This window comes from Paroedura picta, chromosome 4, assembly GCF_049243985.1.
Source record: "Paroedura picta isolate Pp20150507F chromosome 4, Ppicta_v3.0, whole genome shotgun sequence".
In the NCBI taxonomy this organism is placed as follows: domain Eukaryota; kingdom Metazoa; phylum Chordata; class Lepidosauria; order Squamata; family Gekkonidae; genus Paroedura; species Paroedura picta.
Genome location: NC_135372.1, coordinates 48,117,958 through 48,131,169, shown reverse-complemented (window position 1 = coordinate 48,131,169; position 13,212 = coordinate 48,117,958). Strand labels below are relative to the sequence as shown.

Sequence of the window (13,212 nt, the reverse complement as noted above, 5' to 3'; positions counted from 1 at the left end):
TAAGCATGGAGTTTTTATTATGGAGGAACATTCACACTTGTATGTGTAAAGGAGCCATCATAGATTAAACAGTGTTGGTGTCTAATAGTTTCCTTGATTTAGCTAAGATGGAATAGTCAATGAACTGGTCATTATGCAACCGACTAGAGGAGGGGCACTCAATAGATATCCCAAAACTGGTAAGAAGTCACATGGTCCAGGCTGTGGATAACTGAACCATGAGTATTCCTCATGTGTCTTTGCTCTATTATCTTCTTGAGGATCATAGGATAGCAGTACATGGTCAGGAGCAACCCAGGCCCTAAGTAAGATCCAGTTTTAAAAGTTCCAGATGGTAATTCTGTCATTTTAGTGGGGGTTGTTTTAAATTTAGTGTCCTATAATCTAGAATAATTACTTTTGAATTTAGACCCTAAGATATAACGTATTTAGCCTGTACATAAGTCCAGACCTAGAACAAACTTTCAAGTAAATATACAGGGACAATTATAATTACTGTTCCCATGTTTCTTCTTTGTCCCAGGACTGATTCAGTTATTTTTTTTTAAGTACACATGCTGGAATTTTAGCACATTTCATTAAATGGGATTTGATATTGGTATTTTGATTACTGCTGTTAGATGTTAGCTTGTAATTCCATATACGGCTTTTACATTGGTTTGATCACTGCTTGGAGAAGTAATTAATCAAAACAGTAACTCTTATTTTAAAATAATTAGAATTTCTAGAGTGGTCCAGTAGATTTCCTTACTACTCTATTAGCTGTGGTGTTTGCTGTGAGCAGATAGCCCTTTAAACAGATAATTAATTTAAGAAAGCATTTGATATTGAAACACAAGAAATCCAGATAGATTTTGTGGGCAAGTCATGTTGCTTTGCATGGACCTTAGATTCTGGGGCATATATTTCTGTATCATTCCTTTCTTTCCATTTCTTGCAGTTTGAGCAGCTGGCTTATTTGTGGATGGAAAGGCAAAAATCAGGTGGAAATTATAGCCGACACAGAGCTCAGACCGAAAAGCATGTCGTGCTGTGCGTGAGTTCTCTGAAGATTGACCTGCTCATGGATTTCCTAAATGAATTCTACGCTCACCCTAGGCTCCAAGTAAATCAAACTAGAATATCAGTTCAGGCGGAAATCTCTTGCACTCTTCTGAAATGTTTAATCTCTCCTAGTTCAGGCATGACTGAAATAAGATGTTCATCTTGGCCAACTTCAGCAGACAGGCAACTTTACCTATAAAGTAATTGAACAGAAAACCATTTGTAGAAATATTAATTATTATAGATATATTTTAAACCTGTTAGCTTGCTACTGTTAAGATTGCTGGTACTCGTTGAGTGTTCCTCTTGATACCTCCTGTGAGCACTGATAATATCTGGGGCAATCTGTAAATGTGCATTTTCTGTCCCAGAACCATAGATTGTTTCTAAAATACATAAAACTGGCTTTGCTGGATGAAGTGAGTTGAACTCATCACAGCATGCTGCAAAGCTTTTGGCAGAAGTAAATAGCGTGGAGTCTTTTATGTTATTCTTTGCAGAACTAGAGTTAAACTGTGTTATCACTCTCTCAGGCCCATTATGCATGGCCGCCGAAACGGCGATTTTGGGTCACATGGAAAACGCAGAGGGAGAAGACGCGACGCATACCGGTTATGCACGGGGCGGGGCTCGATGGCAGCAAAACCCAGAGTAACCAATTATGCACGCGGCGATCCGGGCGCCGCTTCTGGTTGCGCCCCGGTCACCCGGAACCTGCGCTTTCTTCCGCGTTTCGCGAACGCCGCTTTTTTGGCAGCATGCACAGAAGCTGCAGCCAGTTGCAGCCGGCACCATGTGTTATCGGTGATTTTAGTCGCCGCCATTCCACCCCGAATGTGCGCTAAACCCCCCGTGCATAATGGGTCTCAGATTCTCACCTTTCCAACAAGATGACTTAATCCTGACTTCTACTGGTCAAGCAACAGCAATCCTAAAATAATATTTGCTGTGTTCTCCTCTCTCCCATTCCTTCTCCCTCACATTTTTTACAGGATTACTATGTGGTTATCTTATGTCCCACTGAGATGGATGCTCAGGTTCGAAGGGTGTTACAAATTCCAATGTGGTCTCAAAGAGTTATCTATCTACAGGGTTCAGCACTGAAAGATCAGGACCTCCTTAGAGCTAAGTAGGTATAAAAATATCACATATTTATTTTTTTCCACCCCATCACTTCCCTGGAATTTGAATTTTGCAATTTTGGTCTTCAGAAACAGGACCTAAATGCTTAAGAGAGAGGCAAAAATTGTTCAAAATCCTATGACATTCTAATTTTAATGAATGTAGAAGATTGCAGATCTGTTTAAGACTATTGTGAGTCACTATTTTCTTGCTAATACGCATTGTTTTGAATCCTATATGTAAGCAAGTCAGTTTCTAATTTTGTTAATTTATTGACTTTTGTATGTAACTATTACCGACTTCTACTTGGATTAAGGGAAGGTGATTGTAAGCCGCTTTGAAACTCCTTCAGGTAGTTAAAAGTTATGTATAAAAACCAACTCTTCTTCTTAGTATCATGGTTTTAGGGAGTGGTACATACAGGACCATTTTATATATCACATGGGGGCAAGCCTGGATTTGTCACTAAATGTATAATCTACAGTGAGCTTCAGGTAGTCTATAGCTCCCTGATGAGCATACCCGTCCTTGTGAAGCCATATTTGTCATATTCACAGTTAACTAAAACTTTAATATGTAAAGTGAGCCAATAGAGACTGAAATGCCATAGTATTACTTACAACAGGATGGATGATGCTAGTTTTTCTGAAGAGTCTGATAAAAATAACAACAATTTGTGATTTGTTCCCATTCAGTCACAGAAAATAACCTTGTTCAGTTCAGAGGGATTTAGTGTTCCAGTTTCAAAACCCTCCTTACCGTCTAGGATGAAATACTTGGCCAGAAATTCTTCCTCCATATAGCTATTATTTAATCTGGCCAAAGGAGGACAAGAAGCAAAGGAGGGGAGCGACAATTAACTGTGATGCTGCTGTAATATAAGAATTAATCTGTGAGCTACCAATGTGTTATTTCCTAAGATATAGGTTAATGAATTTGACCTGTTAATGAATTTGAAAGTCCTACTATGGGGTGGGGGCAGGGAGAAACCAGCTCTTCTAAACCCTTGCTTAATGATATTTGATGCTCTTCCCCAAGCGTTACTCCAGTTCCCTGTCTAAAGATACCAATTCTTAGGGGAAATTGCTCTTTAGGTTTTTGTTTTTCTGTTTTTCACTAACATCAGCTTTGAACTTACACCTTGATCATGTAGAGAATTTCAAAGCTGGCATTGTGAAGAGTTATCATCTTAAAGTTATGCAATTAGCCCTAGTGCCATACTCGAGATATTGTCTGCTGTTGACATACTGCCATTTTGTAGAGTGAGTTGCCTCAGTAACTTCTTTTAAAAGCACAATAGGAGCTTGATTCTCGTGGAAATTACTGCAAAGTGGGGTAAAGAAGGGACTCCTGAAGTCAAAGTGGTACCAAGGGGTGTTATTTGCAGATATAAATATTACTGAAAAATTAAAAGTATATTATAAATGGGGGTGTTTTTCTTTCAAATAATGTGTTATAAATCATTAGATTAGATTAGCAACTTGTTTGGAATGTTAAAAATGTTTAAAAATAACCAAAAGAGGCCCAATTTATCTCTGAAATTCAGAAAGCAAAAATCGTAATGAAACCCAGGATTTCTACAGATCCTAACAAGAGCTTATAGGTCTCAAAACTGATAATTAAGGGGGTTGAGTGAGATGCCCAAACTCTAATGTTTCCTTTATAATAATGAGTAATTACAGGATAAGCTTCCATTTCTTCTGGACATTTGGGTGTGCAGTCTTCAACAGACAGAACTCTATGGAAAACTATTACCCTTCCGTGCATTTGGAAGGGAATATATAGAAAAATACAATGTTGGGATAGAAACATTGCTGAAAAAATAAGGGTTGAAAAGGTGCAGAGATTAGCTGCCATGCTGGCCTTACTGAAAAGATCCCCTCCCCAACAAATTAAATGGTGTACTCAAATCAAAAAGTTATCCTTAAACATAATGATAGGAATTTATTCCATAATAACCCAAAGTGCAGAAACTATAGAAATATATTCCCCCCCTTTACAAAACATGTAGTTGAATGTACCCTTCACAGGAGGGTTTTTTTGCATCACATTCTACATGAAACAGCATGGTGAGAGCTTAATAGACCGCATTATGAGAAATATAGCCCAATAAATTTGTTACTAAGCAGCGGTTTGTCTTTTCATAATGAGGATATAGTAAAAGATAACTAACTAAATCCTTCCACTAAAGGAAATGCTAGGTATGATTGGCTACAGGAGACAACTGAACAGACTATTTTATGTTGCTCATTATTCTGCTCTGCATACATATTCCACATTGAAAAACATTCTGTGGTTGCTTATAAAAACTGTTGGCTGTGTAGTTCATTATTAAAAAGCTTTTGTTAAAAAAACAGCTGCATGGAGGTCCTTTTCTTTTATGGAAATGATTTTGGCTGTTTCCATAGCCTCATAGAGATGAATACAAAGAGGGCAGAGCTAGCAAAGAGAGCCAGTAAAATTCAGAAAGAAAATGGGATCACAACGAAGGTGCTGTGAATGTGCTTTGCGTAGTAATATGATGGACATTATTCTGGCCACATTGTGGGAGAGAGCATCTGCAAAAGAAATGATAACCAGGGAGAATTACTGAGTAAATTGCCACTATGGTCACATCATCAAACATTCTTGAAGTCAGCAAGGTCAATTTTCATGGCAAGCTTGTCACAATCATGTTTCTTTAAAAAAGAAGAAGAAAAGAATCCATGGTATACCATAGAGTGCCCTCTGAAGCTGTCATTTTCTCCAGTGAATGTAAATCTATTGTAATTCTAGGAGAATTCTAGGCCTCACTTGGATGTGGGCGATCCTAAACACAGTAGGGGGAAATCACACAGTATATATTTACCTAGAAATATTAATATATATTTTTTCTTTTTAAGCTTCTGGTGTCATATTTTTCAGTTCTTTCCTAATATGTTTTGTTATACACTGTTGTATCAACATGGGTATCTCATGATTTTCTTGATCACAGCTCATTTGATATGGGTTGTTTATATGAATTGAAAAACATGAAAAATAAAATTATTATTTTTTAAAAAGATGATGACTGAAGTTGGCATTATCCCTTGTCTTAGAGCAAAAACGTAGACCATCCTCAGAGATGATATAGGAAATATGAAACCTTTGATAATAATTTCCGTATGATTTTAGGATGGATGATGCTGAGGCCTGTTTCATTTTAAGTAGCCGCTGTGAAGTGGACAGGACAGCAGCTGTAAGTTCTTTTTTTGCAATTTGCTTCTTGCGTGTAATGTGTGTTTGAGAATTCTTATGGGTAATGTCAGAAATAATGGGAATTATTGCAACTGCAGAATAGTTGAGAAAAGGGGATTAGAAAAACCACAGCTTTGTTAATGGAGCTTTACAAGCAAGCTGTTGCAAAATAGTTGTGGCCCATTTACAAAGCAATTCCTTCATATACTGCTAAGCTTTACAGAATTGCCAAAAGCAATCTTTGAAATGTTCTTATTCATAAAGAGCAGTTATTCTAAAAGACTCTGAGGAAGTTCATATAAGCCTATTGTAGTACATACAGGTCCATTGAAGATCACCACAGTTGCCATTGCTTCTTCCAAGTCAGGTTTCTCAAAGGTTTTTTGCCATTGAAAATGTCTTCAACGTTGAGTTGTCTGCCAAGGATCTTCAGCATGCTGCTGAGGATTCTTAATTCCCATTAGAACAAGAGCGTAGAACATTCACATTAGTCCTGCCTAACTCAAAAGTCAGATCTGTGCATTCCCCACAGCAATTTGGGCATTTCTTCTTTGTAATGTGGTCCCGTAAATGCTGGATGGAGAAACTACCAGAATCATGTTAACACCAATGACAGTCTTTCTAGAGGCTGGCAATGCGTACAAAAAAAGAAACCATGATATAAATGTTGTCTGAGGAGTTTATTGTGTTTTCCGTATGGCATCAACCAGACCATAGGAAAATGGCTTCCCACTGGCCCATTATGCACGGAGTGGAAGGTCCGCATTCGGGGTGGAATGGCGGTGGCTAAAATCACCAATTATGCATGCTGCAGGCGGCAACCGGGCGTAGAGTCAACATATGCTGCCCAAAAAGCTGCGTTAGTGAGATGCGGAAGAAAGTGGAGCTTCCCGGGACCAGGGCGCAACCAGAAGCAGCTCCAGAGTAGCCGCATGCATAATTGGATACTCTGGATTTTGCCGCCGTTGCATTCCATCCTGTGGGTAAGCGGTTTGCTTGGCTTCTTCCTCCTCCGCGTTCTCCATGCCGCCGTTTCAGCGGCCGTGCATAATAAGCCACTGGTAGCATCCTATTGGGGCCCTATTTAGTATAGAGTTTTAACCTTTTTTTCTCCCCTATAACCAGTGCCTATGGGGAAGGGCCTTGTCGTGGCGGCACTGCTTATACCAACGCTTCCCCTTTTTTACGATGTTGTATGTGCCATATGTGACTCTTGTGTACCTGTACCTAGACAATGGACCTTTAGCTGAATTGATCGCTTTTGAGCAATTCCAACCATAACTATTGCTTTTATTAGAAAAATTGGTTAGCTTTGTTTTAAATAAGTTATACTAAAATAGTCAGGAATGGCATCTTTTACCATTATGTTTTTCTTTTTGCTGATCCTACACACGAGTCAAGAACATTAAAATGGAAGGCCAGGGTTTTATAAAAACCATCATGTTATAAAGCCTTCTTACAAGAGCATAAAACACCTACTTTAAAAATCTGTTACCTATAGATACCATAGCACTGGTAATGAACAACAGTGTTAAGTTACCCAATATCTTCTGCCATTGCATTGAGATGTGCTATGTCCTTTACTCCTAACTGTTTGGTCCATTTGTATTAACTATCCAGGACTCTTTACAGTGTCCTGCCTCAGTCCTTGAGGCAACGCTTGTGCTAGGGTGGTGATGATGTATCTGAAGGCACATGAGTGAGGCTAAGCTTTTCAGAATTATAGCTGCTGTTAACTGGAACATTCTGAGGGCCATGCAGGCCTCAAGCCAGGGATGGAAGTAACTGTGACCTTTTTGGTTGAGGGTAGTAGTGAATATGAACAAATATTTGTTTACTGCCCTCCCCTAAGGCTCAGGGTGGTTTGTGATCTGTGTAATAAGTACTGTGGATGTAGCTATGATGTAACTTCTTTTATTGTACCAGAGAACAGCAAAGACTTGTAATGACACTGACAAATATCATAGTTTATTTGTTTTAATTTATATCCTACCTCTCACAACAATGTCGCCTCAAGGCAGCTTACAGAATAAAATCATAAAACAATACATCCCATAAAATCCCATTTAGCAGCAGCATAAACACCATATCCTACAAACATAAAATGACGGTAATAATAATCTCCCCAACCCAACTCTCCCAGCCAAACCAGTATTATTTATTATCTTAATTAAAAATCCTGGGATGCTCAGATAGGGTGGGACCCCCCAGTTCTAAATATGGTCAACCACCCCTGGCCTCAACCAAGTTCAGAAGTATTCAGAAGATCTTGAAATCTTTGATCCTATGAGCTCAAACTGGACTGGAGCAGAGTGAAGCTCTGATGGAAAATAAACTTCTAACCTCCCACTTTCACTCCTCCTGCCAAAGCTACTCCCAAATTTCTGGGGAGCCTCAGAAACAATGCTGAATGTTAATGTGAGTGTCTGAAGTGCAAGAGGAGAATAAAACATCCTGGTCCTCTTGTCCACCAGCCAAAATAGAATGTGGAATTGAACCATGTATTTACTTACATGTTACAATCTGGTAAGGGTGAAAAATTAGTTCTGGAAGAAACTTTATTTTCTTAATTTATTTATTATATTTAAATACTGCCCTCCCTTGCAGCTCAGGATGGTTTACATAGAACATAGGTATAAATATAATATAATTCAATAACTCAAGTAAATACAATAGTAACTGTGATTTCAATATTGGTTCAATAAATTTTTCATAGAACAGCTTCAATACTAACCATGATAATGTCACCTGTAAACTATGGTCCTGTAGGTTGGTTGATTTGGGGTTCCATTCATGGGGAGGAGTTTCTGGGAGGCCCAGCAGGCATTGTTGATTTGGTCAACCTCAACAAAATGCTCCGTTTTGCACGCTCTGTGGAATTGCGATAGCTCAGCTAACTTGAAAAAACCATGTCTGCTTTGCAATCAAATAAGGTCATCAGTGTTTGAAAATGTTAGCCTTGGGAATGCTTTGATAGTACAATTGTGAGAGCAACAACAATACTGGAAAACCTGTAGGCAGTTTGTCACTGATTACATATGTATTGCTGAATCAATCAAGATCCAGCTATCTATGCATGCATTTTTAAAGATGCATGTGCTGATATATATATGTGTGTGTGTGTGTCTTCACTTTTCATGGTCACTGCAGAAAACCCTAGAAAAATACTTGTGTAAATGCGGTTATGTATGTCCTGTAGACCTATCAAGAGCTATTGCATGCAGATTTGCCCTAGTAGGGCAAGTGGGAGGAAAAAAGAGACCTAAGAATGATCAGTTGGATGAAAATACAGTATATTGCAACTGACTTATGGTGATTCCGTTGGGTTTTCAGGGCACATGTTAAAAAAAGTAAAGTCAGGAAGCCATCCGTAACATCAACTAGGACTGTAGAGAGGTACTTGAGGCAAAACATAGACCACCATAAAAGTTGTCTATAGAGAACATAGGTAGGATAACATAGGTACTTAAGACAAAATGAAGACTTCTGCATCCACCACAAAAGGTTTCTATAGAGAAAACAGAGCAGGAGACCCTTTCCTTTTTGAATCTGTGGGCATCTTTGGATTTTTGACACCAGATGGTGGACACAACTTCCGAATGACCGCCAGGAAATGTGGAGATAATCATGACAGTTGGAGTCAACTACAAAACGTCAGGGAGTGAGGTCATGCGTAACTAACAATAGCTCTTCAACATTTCAGGCAGAAAATGTGTTTAACAGGATTCCTCTTAAAAATGAACATATTGTCTGTAAATATTTTTCTTGCTTACACACAGCCATGCAGTGAAGATACTTTTGCGTTGCTGTTGCCAAAGCAGCTTTTAAAAAATCTGCACAGCCAGTCAGATCTCCACTGTACAATTAAAAGTCGGGCCAAAGTGAATTTTTAAAATTAGAAAGCTACTTCCTAAAAACACTAATCAGGCACCAAGGAAGGTGTTGGGGAGTACTGTGGGGCCATATTGGGGACTCCTGACATGAAGTATTTCAGTACATATAATATTAGCATACTAAATTTATTACATAGATTTACTAATAACCCTGAATGCCAAGTGACTAGTAAGTAATAGGCTTCCTGTTTAACACAGTCATGAAATTCAAAGGGGATAGGTCAGACAAATGTATCTTCAGTTATCTTAGGTAATATAGAGGGGCCGAGGCTACATGGGATCCAAGAAATTTGCTTCCAACTCATAGCCCTGATAGTATCATAAACTAAGATTGTGTGTGAATGATGGCAGATGGTTGCACAGGGAGAATGAGGACCTCAGATAAACAAACAATAAAGGTAAAGGTATCCCCTGTGCAAGCACCGAGTCATGTCTGACCCTTGGGGTGGCGCCCTCTAGCGTTTTCATGGCAGACTCAATACGGGGTGGTTTGCCAGTGCCTTCCCCGGTCCTTACTGTTTACCCCCCAGCAAGCTGGGTACTCATTTTACCGACCTCGGAAGGATGGAAGGCTGAGTCAACCTTGAGCCGGCTGCTGGGATTGAACAGCCTCATGGGCAAAGCTTTCAGACGGCTGCCTTACCACTCTGCGCCACAAGAGGCTCATTGCCAAAACAAACAATACATATTCTCAAATATTACTAGCACTTTAATTCTGAATGGCTAATTCTCCTGAAAGAAGAATTTCATCTTTAAAATAGACATGACACATTTTAAACATAAATGTTGAATGGGATTCATTCAAACTGTTAATATTCACAGCTGATTTTAGGGAGTGGGTGGAAATCACATCAATATAAATGTGCAAATTATATTCATAACCTTCAGAAAAAATGCTGTGGAGAATGTGAATGACTGAATATGAAGAAACTAGTGGAAGGGACAAAAACACTGCCTGATTGGTTTTATTTATTTAATTTCATTTTTCTTGTTGAAAAATAGGCTCTGAATACAACTTTCTTGTACTTATTAGGAACAGTGTTTCGCTCTGCTTCCCAGTTAGACAATATTATTTTCTGTTTATTAAAACCATGTACTGTTTTCCTCTTGATTAGACTACAACAAACAAAATGCCATTACAATGGCAATTTAATCAATCAATTTAAATCAGCAACTCCAAATTAAATAAAAGGAAGGGGGAAAAGTAATTGGAGCCACTTCAGCAATAACAATAGTGGGATTGCAGATTTATAATGATCAAAACATCTCCAAAATCTCCACAACACAATACGGAGCCTAAAATACCAATAGGGAATGAGCATGGTAGATGGTGGACTGAGGCATGAATCAGTATGGCTAGGAGAAGATACAACTCATGAAAAATGTTCTTGGATGTCCCCATCTCTGGGCCATCCAGCTTAATGCCAAGAGCACTGTCACACTGTGAACCTGAGTGTAAATGGGAAACATAACTATGCCACATAGGCTATTTACTTTCTCCTGGATGTCCTAGATTTCCCATTGGTGCAGTTTTGGTTTGATTTTTGTTAAGGGAAAGAAAAAGAAATCATATGATCTGCTTCTTTGTGTACTTGAATTAATGCATTCAAGAAAAAAATGAACATACATGCTTCTCTTAGCTGAATGTTCTCGAAATCTGTCTCATCCATATATAAGAAGGTACATCAAGTATAGTTAGTTCATCCTTAGCTTAGGCCTTTTTTAGCCTAGTTCATGGTGCAGATGGCTAGCCTACTTCAGGGGGGTCTGGAACCCAAGGGGGGCTTTGAAAAGGGCCATGGCCAAAAAAAAGATTGAGAATGGCTGTTCTAGACAGTGCCTCTGCAGATAAGTGATGATTTGTGATGATGATTTGTGATGATTTGTTTAAATATTTCTAGACTGTTTCTCTTTTCTCAATGTAAACAATATAAAAACTAAATAAAATATATCAGAATTCTCCCAGCAGGCCAATATAAGATTGCCTGAGATAGAAATTAACAGATAAAAATCAATAAGAATTAATAGGCAACTCATAGGCCCATTATGCACGGCCGCCGAAACGGCAATTTCAAGTCACATGGAAAACGCGGAGGGGGAAGACGCGACACACATCGGTTATGCACGGGGCGGGGTGCGACGGCGGCAAAACCCAGAGTAACCGATTATGCACGCGGCGATCCGGGCGCCGCTTCTGGTTGCGCCCCGGTCACCCGGAAGCTGCGCTTTCTTCCGCGTTTCACTGATGCGGCTTTTTCGGTGGCATGCACCGAAGCTGCAGCCGGTTGCAGCCGGCTCCGTGCGTTATCCGTGATTTTAGTCGCCTCCATTCCACCCCGAATGTGCGCTAAAAACCCCGTGCATAATGGGTCATAATCTAGGCCTTGTTAAAAGCTCTTCTGAATAAAACATACACCTTTTAGGAAAATATGGAAAGAAAGGATTCTATGAATACTTATATCAGAAACCCATTCTAAAATCCAGAATCAGCTATCTTAAAAGATAACAAATGGGCAGTACCCTTTTGTATGAGAGTGGCTGGTAAGGAGAAGTTGGTCAGATGATTGTTACTGATGCATGGGCTCATTAGGTATGGTTGCCAACTTGGAGATTAAAAAAATATCTTCAGATTTGAGGATGGAGTTTGAGTGAGTAGAGTCTAGGGTACTGGGGGGGGGATTAGTAGGGTATAATGCCTTGCAGCCCATCTTCTAAAGTAGCCATATTCTCCAGGAGTAATGGAATAGATGTTTAAAATAAGTAAGTGAATTGTAGTCTGGAGATCAGTTGTAATTCCAGAAGATCACTTGGAGATTGGCAACAGTTCTTCATGGCTATGTAGATTCCACGGGGAATTAGGCTTTGAAGACTGTATGATATGCTGCCAGTTCTGTACCCTTCTCAGAAGTCTGTCTGCTGCCTTTGGAAAGAGCTGTAGGTTCCAGCCCTTGTAGAGCTTACAATTATTACAGTTACAATTATTTTGGGCTGGGTTGTCATCAGCACCCAGCTGTATCTCGTGATGAACAGCCATCCCAACCCCCCCCCCGACATTCACCAGATGTTTGGAAGAAGTGACAGTCTGGCCCAAGCAGAGCTGGCTGAAACTTAACCCTGACAAAATCAAGGTCCTGTGGTTTGGTAGGAAAGAGGCAGATCAGGAAGTGTGTTTGCATAGTTTAGACAATGTGCCATTAAAGATCTTGCATGCCACCTGGAATTTGGGTGTGATTTTGGAGTCTTCCATTTCTGTGGAGGCCCAGGTTACAAAAGATCCAGCCTGGTGGAATGAGCTCCAGGAGCTGGCCAGGTTTTTGGTTGAGACCAGGGAAAGGAAAAGTAGGGAGATCTAGCCCCTCCTCTGGTATGCCCTATTACCATCTCCCCAGGCATAAGGTTGGGGGGTGAGTCAGGGGGGAGTTGTAGCTGGTGTGGGGGTGTTTGGGGGATTGAGGTGGGAAGGTCATTTAGATTGTTATTGTTTTTCTATGATTGTTGTGATCCTCCATGAGCCAGCTGAATAAGAAGGTTTTGAGTTTTGAGAAGATAGCATGTTGATTTAGTAGATTTTCCACAACAACATTTTATAGTCTGCTGTTTTTTGTTGAGACACAAGAGGTATTACAGAATGTAAAGCAATGTGATCAGACATCATAAGACATTCAATGAACAATGCAGTGGGAAACAGAAACAATATGAACAAAAAACCAACTAAACACAAGGTATATCAACACTGCAGAAAGCAGAATTACCAAGGTAGAAGGCAATGCACTAAAAGCAAGGTTCCTACAATAATTGTTGTATTAGACTACTGTTACAATAGGAATTCTGAGATTCTGTCTTACATAGCAATGTATCTTTCTGCTGCTCCAAACTGAGAATGATAGGCATCCTAGAACCTTCACATCTAAGGCATGCTGTTAGCATTGCATTGGCA

At 39.6% G+C, this 13,212-nt stretch overlaps 1 protein-coding gene across 8 annotated transcripts in view; it reads left to right on the top strand.

Annotated features, from left to right (window-relative positions):
- Positions 1 to 13,212, top strand: part of KCNT2 (potassium sodium-activated channel subfamily T member 2) — a 274,796-nt gene that overhangs the window by 161,784 nt on the left and 99,800 nt on the right. For all 8 annotated transcript variants that reach the window (XM_077332711.1, XM_077332710.1, XM_077332706.1 and 5 more), the window contains exons 11-13: positions 941 to 1,105; positions 2,037 to 2,173; positions 5,320 to 5,383. In XM_077332711.1, the coding sequence (XP_077188826.1) occupies positions 941 to 1,105; positions 2,037 to 2,173; positions 5,320 to 5,383 (366 nt within the window). The remainder of the gene's footprint in view (positions 1 to 940; positions 1,106 to 2,036; positions 2,174 to 5,319; positions 5,384 to 13,212) is intronic.